A 13,814-nucleotide genomic window follows, 5' to 3' on the forward strand; every position below is an offset into this window, starting at 1 on the left:
TTGCATGGTGGAGAGTGAGGGAGCCTGGGACAAGGATCATAGAGAGGTTCAAGCCGAAAGAATCTTTTTCTTGGGAGCAAATCCCAAGAAGAACAGGAGGCAAAAAATCAGCTTTCAGGTCTTGAGGTTCTTCCTCTGACACCTCCCGGATGCGGCGTAAGAGAAGAGCTGACTCTCATGAGCCTGGGTCTGTCTGGCACATCTAGGCAGTGTTTTTGGACAGAGTAACCAAAGAGAGAGATGGCAAAGATGTTTGGCTTTGGGAGAAAGGCCACTCCAAAGGAATGGCTTCCAAAATCCATCTTTGCATTTTCATCTTGCATAAACCCCAGATTGAACTCAAATGAGGTAATCCAGAAGATAAGAAAAAATCATTCAGTCTCAGGAAGTAAGAGCTGATTTCAAGCCCTGCTTCGCTTTCTGTGTCTCTGGCAACTGGTCCTGCACACTGCTGTGCTTGTCTCCTCACTCCCGCTTTTCAGTCCAGAGTTTGTAGCAGTAACTTGCTTAAATCTCTCTTCCTGTATATATCTGTATCAATATATAGATATGATTATAGATATATATGTATAACTGGATGAGACCAGGAGGTCTTGAGACAATTCTGAGACTCAATTCTTGTATTGCCTTCTCTTTCCATACCACAGTTAACTAATACCTGATGACGGCTGAATTTCTAAACCTTTTCATGATGCTGCTCCATTATCTGTCCATGTCCTTTAGCCTGTATTCAAATGGCATTGTGCTTTGTACCCTCTGGGTTTTGAGTCAAAGGAAAAACAAACCCCTCAGAAAGCCAGATAAGGTTTGTCTTAAACTTACCAACAAGCCTCAGATCATTTATAGCCTGAACTTTTATGTGCAACAAATTGGGAAAAACTCTCCATTATACAGGCAACACTACTGGGAGGTGATTACCTAAATCTAAATTCCATGCTGAGGTATACACCTTATCTGTGGGAAAAACTTAACCTATAAGCTTTGACAGAGCTGGGATCACTGTCCTTGCCCTCTTTGGAGAGCTGCCCACCATGTCCAAGCATGACCATCCAGGCTGGACAGGCCTTGGAGCAACCTGTAGTGGAAGGTGTCGCTGCCTGTGGCAGGGGGTAGGACTGGATGGTTTTTAAGGTCCTTTCCAACTCAAAACCGTTCTGGGATTCTGACTTTGCCCAGGTCACACTTAGCAAGGTGAGATCAGTAGCAGGGTTTAATTGTGTGTATTTGCTGGTGTGACCTTACACCCATCCCCTGTTCCATCGTCCTCCTCCAAAATCCTGTTACCAAAGCAGTTTGCTGTGGAAAAGGTAGACATGGGCAGAAGGCTGAGCCAGTGTCAGGACAGTGCGACGGGCTGGCGTAATATGATACATCCACTGCCAGGTGCTGGAATTCCCTTCCCTTCTCCAAAATAATGCAGAAAAGCCCCAAATTGATGCTTTGCCTTTATGGCAGAAAACATTTGTGAGTTATCAAAGTATCACTCAAATTCTCCCATCTTGATAGATAGAAGCAGAGAACCAAAGGCAGCACATGTTCGAGGTTTATTTTGTTTTTTATCAAAATTTGATGGCTTTAATTAGCCTGATTAGAGCATCTGCATGCCAAGAGAGTGGAGCTGCTAACAAAATGATGTAAGAAAAGTAAGAAAGAGTAAGAAAAGCCTCTCTCACACAGTCATCCACATGCACACACTTAGTATGTGATTTGCACAGATATTATTATTTGTACAAATGTTTTTTCAAGACGAGCTGCCCATTTTTGGTGTCTGAAGTCCTTTCCCCATCTGTCAGGCACATAAAGTGAGGGAGCAGGGAAATATCCAAAACTTACTTCTTTTAATTAAAGGTTCTTCGCATTCTTTGTCTGAACCCCAACTGGATCTCTCATGCTTTTATGCTTGCAATACCCAACAGGGTTTTTCAAAAAAAAATCCCTGGCTTACATCTAAGCAACTCTGCGAAATTTTGCTTTGCTTCCTTTCCCACATCATCCTTTTGGTTGTCCTCCTCCATGCCAAGCAGATGTTTCTGGAAGGATAATCAGCATTTTTTTCTTGCTGGCTTTGGGGACTCTTCTTTTTTTGTGCTCCTGATACTCTCCTAGTGCAGCTTTTGGTAGTTGTGTGATTGTCCTTGTTAACTTGAAGATGAAGAGCAGCAAAGTGTTGTCACTGTGAATTTTCTTTGGTACCTTTGTGTTTCTGTTGTGTGATGCTTCTTAGGGTGCTGCCAACGCTGCTCGAATGAAAGATGCCAGGATCGGGCGAGCTGCACTTAAGCTGAAGGGTGGAACTCTTCAATAATTTGATTTTTAATTATTTTTATTACTAAGTTTATCAATGAGGATTGAAATGGTCCAATAGAACTGCATGTTAGAACTGGATTTGTTTGTGAACTTGGATTAAAGGAACACTGTCAAGCTTTTTAGGAAATAAAATTGGCTGATTGACTTTTTTTGCTGTCATCAATACACATTGATTATGTGAAACCCTCTAATTAGTGGCAAAAACTTAATGGTGCTATTCATACAAACTAGGCTGCAGAGCCTTGGTTTTGCTGGACCTAAATCCTTGCTCTGATGAAGGTTTTGTGGTCTTGAGGTTGTGCCTGTCCTTAATGGGCTCAGCAATTGGATTTGGCCAACAAGGGTTGCTCCTTGAGTAATTCCTGCTTAAAAATAATCCCACTGGCTTCTGCAGATATATTCCTAAAGCTGATCACAAAAAAAACCACTGTCCTCAAAATAATCAATAAAAAAGGCTGTACTTGCCAAATAAAGGTGACAGCAATCAAAAGCTTGGTGTTTGAGGTCTCACTGGTGTTAAGGTGAGGAGGGCACCCCTTGACAGTGTTCCTGTGGAAAATTCAGATCAATCCTGTCCGATGGTTTTACGTGTTGATATGAAATGCTCCCATAGATGCTGGCACAAAGTGACTCCACGGTGACTTCCCCACGCCTTGCTGGGAGTGTGGCACATCCTGGACTTAGCCAGCAATGACAGAGAGACACTGTGTGTTCAGCACATTGTCACTTCTCCTCCACTCTGTGCTCACAGTTGGGCCATCAGAAGTCCTCTTGGCTACACACTGATGGTTTCTTCCAACTCAAACCTATCCTGCCAAACTCCAGACTCTGTGTTCTCTGCCCTCAGGGAATATTGAAATGGTGCTTAATGCAAACAATTTACGTTTTTCCTTTTAGTTGCCAAAATCTGAGCAAAACTGGGATGCATGATGCGAATTCCAGGTGGTTCTGTCATGGAGCATCTGGACAGGGATTTGCAGACAACACTGGGCAGAGGCACAGAAAGGATTTTTAAAATAAGTTAATAAAAGTAAAGATTTATCTAATAATCCTCTTTTTGCCCAAATAATCTTGGAGTGATTATTAAGTGTTTATGCTCTGTCTAATGAGGATTATAATTGGGACTGGGACATGGTCCAGCCCATTGCTTCTATGCCACAGTGCCGTGCGGAGGAAACCACAGTTAAATTGTGTCAAGCACAAAAACCTGTGACCCTCGAGCTCCTTTGGGCTTGTTCCTTCCCCTCTCCTGACTTCTGCTTATAAAATCTTTCTCTTCTCTCCATTTTTTTTTTGTTTGTTTTTATTTTGCTTCCCAAGGGCATGATGATGCAGTGCCATGTGCGGTTTTGAAAAGTGTGGATAGTTTTAGCTTTCTCCACCACCCAGTTCATCAGAGGAGCTTAGAGATCCTGCAGAGGTGCAAGGAGGAGAAGTACAGTAAGGCTCCACCACCCGCCCTCCCCTCTGATACCACACTCACACGTCCAGAAATGGAAACCAGGTGCATTCCATGTAGAAAGGATGAAAAACCAGCACCTGAGGAGCCCTCCATGATCAAACCAGCTGCTTCAGAGCAGTTTTGAACCTACTGGGAAATGATTAGGCAGAGTTGGAATAGTCAAATTAAAAGCAAACCCATATCTCTTGAGAGCTTGCAAAAATTGTTTTGTTGGCAATTTTCCCGTTTACTCACTGACATTAATAAAGAATATTCCTGATACAAAGCTGGTGCAGCTGGAATTCAACTTAATTTGGATTTCATTGGACTTCAGAAATATCTTTAGCTTGTGAAACTATTGTCTCCCAGGGCTTTTACTTAAAACAGAGGCATTGTCAATGTTATTTTATGGAATGATGCACTTGGTCTCCATTTCTTCGTCTTCACTCCTCTGTCATGTAATAAACTCATCCTGCATGACAACATGGACACTCTTGCCTGCACTACTCTATTTTATTTTTATATTTAAATAGATATTTGGTGCTCTCATGTTTAGACATATTATTTTCCTACCATTATTCTCTTCATTCATGTTGCTTGTTGAAGTTGACAGAAATAGAGCTGCTCTGCATGGGCAAAGCCTCAGCCCAACTTGCTTAAACTTCATGAAATTTAGGTGTAAGTGGAAACCATCTTTTTTTCTGTAGAGCTGAGCACAGTAAGTACAGTAGGTGCATGTTAAATCTTCATAAATATGGTTTTCCTGTTAGAAACCTTCTGTCAGATATCTGTGCTTCCTGCAGCATGTGGGGTTGGGGGAGCAGTGGTGGTTTAGGTCTTAATTTTAGGCTTTCATTCTTAATTTAACTACATTATTTTCCCCTACAAGTTCCCAACACTGCTATAGGAAAACATGAATGCGTGATACTAAATTTTACTTGACTTTAGATTTTATTAAGAGATGTTGTGCCTAGTGACCTTACTGATACTACTAAGAAACCATTGGAAAGGAAGATAGTTATCAGCAGGGTAATTTTACTTGCAATTAATGAACCAATTTAATTTTAAAGTTGAATCAGCAATATGGGAGATTTTGGGGGGTTTAGTTTGCAGTTCCTTAGGTGGGAAAAAGGAAATTCATACAACTCAAGAGATACTTAGAGCTTTAATTTAGTGGGAAGCAGGAAGTTGAGCTCATTGTTGAGCTCAACACTTCAAAACCTCACTAATATAGACAAGTCCACACAATTTGGGATCTCTTAGGTTAAATCCAACTAGTGGGTCCAAGAAGAACATCGCCAGTTTGTGAATTGGCATCTGACCAGGCAAACAAGTAATTCTTGTTCTGCATTCAGAGATCCTTCCCATCTTCCCACGTGGTGTACTCCTGCTTCCCCAGGCTCCCAGGCTTGGCAAGCTGAAGTGGGTTTGGAGAATGTGGAACGTTCAGGTTCAGAATCCATCAGGTTTTGGGCCCCACAGGCGAGCTTGGCCCTGGGGACTCGGCTTTTCCCACAAGTTTTACATCCACATCACCTTGAGACAGGAACCAAGGTCAGCTCTTTGTCTTGAACTGTGCAGTTAGTTCTGAAAAAAGAGAGAAAACAAATTGGTTTTATGAGTTTATTGCGATTCCCTGTAGGTCCCCTGGTATTCAGCTTCTGGAGCCAACTGGTCACCCTTCCCTTGCCATCAGCTGCTTCCCTAGTTACCACCAGTTCCTCCAGAGCAAGGCACTGGGTTTAAACGCCTCTGATTCAAGACTGGAGGTCTGCTGGTTGACATTCATCCATAGGGACTAGACAGGGCTTATCCAAAACTCTTCTCAACAATGGCAAAGATCTGTTAGGTAAATCAGTCTGTCTTTCCGAAACGTTCCTGCTGAAGGAAAGGGAATATGCTTCAAAAATCAGGATAATTTTCTGCCTGAAGTGTAAACCAAATCAGGCTGTGTCTGAGCCTGACAGAAGGGTAGGAAGACAAATTTTGCTCCAAAAAGAAGGATAGGCATTAAAAAAAATCTTGGTAATACCAGTGAAATCCCATTTTTCATGGACTCCTTTAGATAAGAAAAGCCTTCTGGGCCTTACCGGGGGAGTACCCAGGCATATTAAAATATATTAATTTAATCTATATTAAAAGTAGATCCAGCTAGACATTAGGTGCTTTCTTAGGCTAAAACTAATTATACAAAGTACTAATGCAACATTTTAAGCAGATTCCTGGTTATTCCAATTTTTCCCTGTTTACAGTTGAGTTTCTGTGCTCTAGATCAGGACTTTGGACACAGAAATGCCAGTCTTGAAAGAGGTACAAGAACATTCCTAGGACAAGAAATGTACCCCAAAAATAGCTTAAATGGCAAAAAGAGGGATTGAAAAGAGTTTTGAGCTTGGGTATTGTTAAGCACTCAGATGCATTACCTGCCTTTCTTTCCAAAAGCCTCCAGTGCTGGAGATACCAAACTTTCTCAGCAGGAGCGATTTGGTTGGCCCTGCCTTGCAGCACAGGCAGGGTTCCAAAGATAGACAAAGGGACAGCACACCCTCAAATTTTCTTTTGTTGACATTTCCAGAATATTTGGGCACCTTTAGATGCAAAAACTTGACCAGGTGGGCCATCAGCCTTTTCAGGGATCTCCTGCCCAATTCAAGATTAACAGATTCTCGTGTTCAGCTTCAAGATGAGCTGTTACAACACCTTAACAGGGCAAGGAGGGCAGTAAATGAACTGTTAAAGGGATTTCTTTGGTAGGAATTAATCTCCTCAGGAATTCCAGGCTCAGAACAGCAGGATGAGCTCAGGTCTCAGCATATTTACTTTGTGTTCAACTTTCAGAATAAAAAATCACCAGGACACCTTTTAGCTCAGCAGCTGGGCTGCATGAAATAGTGGAATTATAAATATAAGGAGGAGGGGATATGCCATTGCTTCCTCCTGTCCTGCTACAAACCATAGTTTAGACTTTTTTCTTTTTAGAAAGCTTTTTTTTCCCCTTTTTTCCCATTGTAGATGTCTCAGGGTAGAATAAAACACATTTTTCCCATGCTGAGGTGAGAGCTGTGATTTTTCCTGTCTCACAGCAGTGATTTTGAGACAGTTATAAAATTGCTCAGCTGTTTTCATGTCAAACTCCACATTATCAGACCTTTATATTTTTGTGGTTTGGTGACTTGAAGTGTTTTGTTGTCTACAACAATAGTCTCCTGTCTTCCTAAGTGCTTGGTTACAAAAAATTTCCACTTCAGGGAAGATAACAGCTGCTACTGTAACCATGTGTGTCAGCTTCCTTGGCTGAATACAAATTAGATACTTTATTTAATATATTGTTTTCTTAGATATATTTTATTATAAATAAATTATTCCAGGTATCAATGGATAAAGGCTAAATAGGCAATCAAGCATTTATAAAACAGTATATAAAGCATTTCCTATTTGCTGCACATGTCCATATATTTGGAGGGAGGAAGAGAAGAAGTGTCTAAGGAATAAATGACCATTTTTCCAAGCATTCTAATTATGTCCAGGTGTTTTGCCCATGCAGCTGGGTTATCCCATGCACAGTGGGAAGCTTGGGAATCTCTTGGACATGAGTGGCTGCTTGCCCCCATCATCTCCTTCCCTCATCCCGTTTGCTAGCTGGGACAGCATGTCCCTAAAACATCCCATGCGTGTGTGGGAGAGGAATTAGAGGCTGGAGCAAACAGTGTTACTCACAAGGGTGATGACTCTGGCAGGGAGGTGGGACTGGGGAGCGATGGCATCCTGGCACCCAGCTGTGCCCAGCATGTGCCAGGACATGTCCGTGCTGCTCCGCACCAGAGTCAGGCCTCAGCTATGGCTCTGCTAATTGTCTGTGGGGATGGCTCTGCTAATTGTCTGTTGGGTATGAGCCAGTTGGAAACATCTTCCTCATGTGCTGCTTCAGGTATCACTCGGAAGAGCCCGCGGACACCACTCTCAGACCTCCAGGGAGTCAACACCATCAACGAGAGGAGCCCACGGTAAGGCTCCTGCTTTTACCTTGGCATGGCCAGGGATCTGGGATGGGAGAGCACTGTCTGTACCTAAAAATGACTGTATTGACATTTTTCCCATCTTGCCTATCAATCTTATCTTCTCTTCCTTCTTTCTCTGCCCCGTGATTGGATCTAAACACCTTTCCTGACTAAAGAGCAGACAGGAAAAGCAACTTCCCTGTGTCAAAGGCAGTAGTTGGTGGTGGTGGGTGTATGAGGGGATAAGAAGCTTTAAAAAAATTAATGAATGTGCCAATATCAAGGAAATAGCCATTTAAGGAGGACAGGTTTGGGTGCAGAACTGCATACAGCATGTGATGCCATCAGGCACCCTGGAATGTGGAAAACCTGGAAGTTATGGAGTTTGAGATGGTACTTTGCCAAATGCTTGCTTTCAAGGGGGGATAAAAGCACATTTGCTTCAATATTGATTGATTTTTATATATTTTATGTACATTTTTATATCCTTCCTTGAAGTTTCTGACTATTTGAGCAACTACTGAATGAAACTCAGGTCTACACTTGAGATACAGATCTGTGTCTCTTCTGCAAAGCCTTCTCCATCCCCATTCCACAATTAGCTTGCTTGTGAAGCCAAAGTCTTCATTTCCAAGGCATGTCTGGGCACTGATCCTTTTTCCAGCTATTCTTGTGCTATCCCTCCACACATCCCAGGAGGTCTTATTTTCCCAATACCCCTCTAAAGGTGTGCAGTGCCTCTCTGCTTCCTTCTGAGCAGGTGTGTGCTGGGGAAGGAAATGATAGGAACACCCTCAGCTCCTACAACCACTGCTTGGAGCTGCAGATATCCAGGTGTGTCTTTATGGCTGCTCTGAGGTTAATGAGAAGTCCAGAACAAGTCAAGAGGAGTCTGAGTCTGTCTCCTGAAACATGCCCATTAAATCAGTCCTTGCATCTCAGTGGCTTCCCTTCCACACAAAATTAAATGTCCTTCAAGAATATTATGAAGGCTCGTTTTTAATGGCCTTACTGCCAAATGGCCACAAGAAAAATTAGATACACATGGTTCCTTTTTTTCTAGAGGAAGAAAAGTGGCTTAGTCTGCCTAGTTTTGTTCACCATGTGCTCTCTGAGTGCCATCAAGAATAGAATGTCCTTCTTCTGAATTCCTCCCCTTTAAGAGAGGCAGTGGCACCCTACTAAAGGAGAACTGAATGTTCTCACCTTATTACAAGTCTATTTCAGTGGTTAGAGAGCATGGAATTTACTTAAAATGGTGGGATTGAATTAATAAATTTGTGCCACTTCCTAGATTTGAGCAGAAATCCAAGTGGTACAAGCAATGCCACTCTATCCTGGGAAGGTGATGCAACCCTGGCTGTCTTCACCTCAGTCTTTGCCACCCTCCTTTCCTTTCTCATAATGCTGCAGGTGCTGGGGCTCTGATGGGTTGGGTTGCAATGACAGGTGGTCCTTGGTAACGCTCAAAGCAGGGAAGGTTGGTGTCTCCAGAGGTGACGTTCCCTGTTTCCAGTACCTCTGATTGTGCAAGTTTCCCTCAGGATAACGTAACATGAAACTTTGTCCCTTTGGAGATCTTCCCTTGGAGATAAGAGGATTCCTGCAGTTTCTCTATCCAACCTTCGGCACATGAGGAACATCCCTGAAGGGACAGGGCTTTTCTTGACTGCCCAACTCCAGCTTTGGAGGTGCTTTAGTGTGGGAGCTGGGGCTGCCAACATTTTCGTAGCCCAAAATATTTCAATTATCTCAGCAAAGGGACATTGTAAAGGCAGGGAAACTCCTCGTGACCCAGGCAAGGAGGGGGATGTGTTTATTTACTGGGGAGTTCAGTGTGTGGTCAGCTCTGGTTATGTGGCTTAGCCCATGCAAGCACAGCAGACAAGTCAGCCTAAAGAGCCAGAATTGAGGAACTGTGTTTTTCTTCCTCATCCTCAGCAGCTATGTCCTACCAGCAGCCTAAATTTGAGACTTTAATTGCAGAAAAAAGTGCTTTTGGAGTCATCTTAACTCCTGTGGTGCCTCAATAGTGTGGTCTGTGATCTTCACTTCCATTGGGCATCATCACTAATGGGTCCCCAAATGTCACCTTTGCCCCTTCCTTCTGGAAGTACAAACCAGGTGTCTCATAAGATCTCCGAGGTCCAGCCTGTACTTTCAGAGTAAGCTGGGGATTTTGATCCCTTTCATTTGTAGCTGCTTTTGATCTGGAGAGTCGTGTCACCCTTGATGAATGTTGGTATTTCAGGTAAATGGCACTTGTTGAACAAGAGGAGGTGAGCACAGGAGTGCAGGTAACACGTCTGGAAGAGAGATTGGCATTAGCAGCTTCCCAGCAGATCGACTGGCAAGCCATTTATGGCTCCAAATTAAACAGGAATTGCTTTCAAAGCCATCTCATGATCATGTGGTTGCTGATAAGTCTGGTTGTGCATCCAACCTACAGGATAGCCTGGGGCCTGTTTCTAAAAGCAATTTTGAGGCATGACATCACTCAGGAAGTCACTGTGGAGGGTTTAGGGAGCCAAGTGCTCTCCTCTGATCTCAGAAAAAAGTGGACGGGTGGTTTGCACATGCTGGGTGGGAAATCAGGCTTCAGCAGAGCATTCCAAGTGCCTTCCCCAGCTGCTGAGAAATGAAGGCCAGGCCATGCCTAACCAAAACCACTTGGGGCTGGTTGGGATCCTGCTGGTTTGTGCTCACTAATGACACTTTTATGTGCAGAGGTGTCTGAGCAGGTGTTGGTCTGGAAGCAGCTGGCTGGGCTAGGTGAGGTGATTGACCCCGAAGTACCAAAAGCCTGCATCTGTTGCCATGTGAACGTATCCATCCTAAAGTGTCCATAACGAACAGAGCTGTCATTTCATCTTCTGGTTTTTTTAAAACCACGTGGGAGTTTCTAGGATTTTCCAGAGAGGTTGGCCAGGACTAATGGTGTTGTACATCCCAAAAGTGGCTGATGAATTTTAGTGGTTCCCATCAACTGGTGATTTTTTTTTTTCCCCACCTGCAAACAGGAGGGTTTTGGTGGATGGTGCCTGAGATGTAAAGAGAAGAACGGTGAACAGGAGGGATCACTTGGATATTCAAGCTTCTCACTAACCATCTGTGAATGGAATGCTTAAGAAAGCAGGTCCTGGGACCCTTAGCCAGGAGTTTTGCTTTGCTGTGATTGATCCCTCCTTATAATAGTGGTCCATGTCAAAATGCTGATTTAATAGGATCAGGAAGGAATTTGGGAAGTGCTTAGAGGAGGCAGTGAGGTGGCGTTGCTCTGAGGATCTGGCTCCAGGCTTTGAGCTGGCTGAACATACAGCTTTACATCCTTTAATTTTTAATTTCCATGTGACACTTGAGATTTGCCTTTCATCTAAATCAGGCAAAGGACTGCCTTGTTGTCAGAGCTCAGAAGTGGCCGGCGCCTGAGGCCACATTTAAACCACTGTGTCCTTCAGCATCCTCATGACCTGGTGCAGCCTGGAGTCTCCTCCTGTTCCTTTTCCTCCTGTCTGAGATAACTTGGGGAGGGGTGTGTTGCAGCCCCCACATCCTTCCTTAGATTGCTCTTATTTTGTAAGATGATTTCTGCAAGGCTGATTTGGAAGTTAAAACCCCCAACAAACCACCAAAAACCCACCAAGGCAAAAGTATTTTGGTGGGATGCTGCCCATACGAGGCTTCATGTCCCCCAGACACCACTGGAAGGATCCTCACCTCTGGAAATTGCTTGTCCTGATGTGTAGTTTGGTCAAGTATCGGTTTCCATCCCTCCAAGAGAGGATTTTGGCTCCTCTCTTTGTTTCCTTTAGCCCTTCTGAAGCCAGGTGAGCATATCTGGAGACTATAGCAGTTATGTTCCATGGCAGAGGGGACCAAATTGATTGACTGATTTGTAATCAGATCCCAAAGAGTGATTCTGGGTCAACCATCCATCCAGCTGGGGCTGACATCCATCTTTGTAGCAAATAATGAGTTTATTGCAAATTAGATTTGCTTTTTTTTTTCCTAATGGAATGATTGTGTGAATTTGAGGAGACAGAGTCAGTACTAGATGTCATGGCCTCGTATCCTTCAGACCACCAAAGGTATCTAGAGGTATCTGCAGAGTCAAGGTTTCTGTCTGGGAGAGCTGGAAGCTGTTACTGTCCTGCTGTTAATTTGTTCCTTTTGTGAATATTTGATCTTTGAGAGGTGCTTTAGTAGATAATGGCTTCATGTGCTGTCTGGCACCAGGGACTCATCCCATGGGAGCGAAAGAACAATGGAAAGAAAAAAGCAGCAGCTCCTTTTCTACCAATGGATTATTTTATGATCTGTTTTTATCATAGAACTGTGTTTTTTATCTCTTCCTAACGGTGTGTGGTGTTCCAGGGATGCCTATGCAGTTGGCTGGAATGGCCGGATGGGGATGAGGCACAACAGGCTCGCCAGCCCTGGCACCTTCCTGGACAAAGATGGGATATTCGTCAACACCACCAACAGCAAACTGCTGGAGAGGGCCCATGGCATCCTCATGTCAGTACCCAGGAGGGGATCTGGGCTTTACTCCTGGAGCATAATGAGCAGCAAGGGTAGTTAGGGGAATGTAAATAGCCAGGATATAAAACTCTTAGGGTGCCAAGTAGACTTGGAGCTGTCTCCCAGTTGGGTCAAAGGAACCCCGGTACATATGACATGTCTGATTTAATTTGTCTCATTGATTCAGAATGACATACAAAGGGAAGAAAGAGAAGGAACAAACCTTCTGGTCACACCAGTCTGGAGATAAGCAGCCATGTAATGTGACTGCATGTGAATGCAGTCACACTTTTAACATTATATCAAAGTTTCCATTATAAATTATCTGGACAGATGATGTTGATGATTCACACTGCAGCCTCCTCGAAGGTTCAGGAAGCATCCCAGGGTGGCTGGAATGAACATTGCGTTTGGAAAGCACAATCATTTTGTGACCTGGCTTCTTTGCTCTTCCCAAATTCCCAGCATGCCATCATTTCCATTCCCATTAATTGCATACATTCCTCTTAGTCTGCAATAGGCAGGGGCAACCCCATTTCAGTGCTGGCTACTGGCAGCAGCTGCTCAGGGGGATGTGGAGGGGCTGGTTTCATAAACTCCTCCATTCCACAATTGCACTGTGGATTAACCTGAGCCATTTATTATCTCCCCAGGCGAAATAAGAACTTCAAAGCCAAACCCAGTCTCCCAAAGGTGAGTGAGAAGCAGCACCAGGGACTCATCCCATGATGGTTTTTGGGTTTCCCCCTTGTGGTTTGTGGGTTAAGGCTGTAGCACGGTCATGTGATGATGCTGGATATGAAGAAGACCATTGTGTCTACACCAAGACTTTTGTCAACTCAGCTCTGTTCAGGGCTCTTTAATTCATATGAACCCAAAGGATTTCATCCCTGATTTCTGCTGGGAGAAAGAGATATGAGCACTTACATCCTCCTTGGAGCTGCTCTGTCTCTTTTTTCCTCCTTCTGAGAAGGAGTATGTACATGCTGGTGAAATTTAATAACTAAATCTCTAAACTAAAATGAGCAAGTGATGCAAGAGAGCTGGGGTACCTGATAGACAACAATCTCGTTACTTTTCCTCCATGTGGGCTACATTTATTATATTTTAAGAGATGCTAGGACATCTCTTGTCCCTGGAAGAATAAGGCTTTTTGTGGTCCTCACTGGTGCTGCATCCATTGTCAGGAGCAGAGCACCAGGAGAGGAGCAAAGAGTTTTTATTCCTCTCTATGTGCATCTTGCACCTGCAGAGGCAATGATGCAATTAATCAGCGAACTGCTCATTAACAGTGAGGAGAATCATAGAATCATGGGATGGTTTGTGTTGGAAAGGACCTTAAAGGTCATCCAGTTCTACCCCCTACAATGGGCCAGCGATACCTTCCACTAGCCCAGGGTGCTTCAAGCTCTGTCCAACCTGACCTTGGACACTTCCAGGGATGGGGCAGCCACAGCTTCTCAGGGCACCCTGTGCCAGGGCCTGCCAACCCTCACAGGGAAGCCATCCCATAGTCTTCCCTGTTGAGATTACGTCACCTAAGGAAG

At 43.9% G+C, this 13,814-nt stretch overlaps 1 protein-coding gene across 8 annotated transcripts in view; it reads left to right on the forward strand.

Annotated features, from left to right (window-relative positions):
* Positions 1-13,814, forward strand: part of MYO9A (myosin IXA) — a 172,363-nt gene that overhangs the window by 126,526 nt on the left and 32,023 nt on the right. For all 8 annotated transcript variants that reach the window (XM_053954759.1, XM_053954763.1, XM_053954761.1 and 5 more), the window contains 4 exons: positions 3,628-3,747; positions 7,677-7,752; positions 12,121-12,264; positions 12,921-12,960. In XM_053954759.1, the coding sequence (XP_053810734.1) occupies positions 3,628-3,747; positions 7,677-7,752; positions 12,121-12,264; positions 12,921-12,960 (380 nt within the window). The remainder of the gene's footprint in view (positions 1-3,627; positions 3,748-7,676; positions 7,753-12,120; positions 12,265-12,920; positions 12,961-13,814) is intronic.

Source organism: Vidua chalybeata, chromosome 13 (assembly GCF_026979565.1).
Source record: "Vidua chalybeata isolate OUT-0048 chromosome 13, bVidCha1 merged haplotype, whole genome shotgun sequence".
NCBI lineage: Eukaryota > Metazoa > Chordata > Aves > Passeriformes > Viduidae > Vidua > Vidua chalybeata.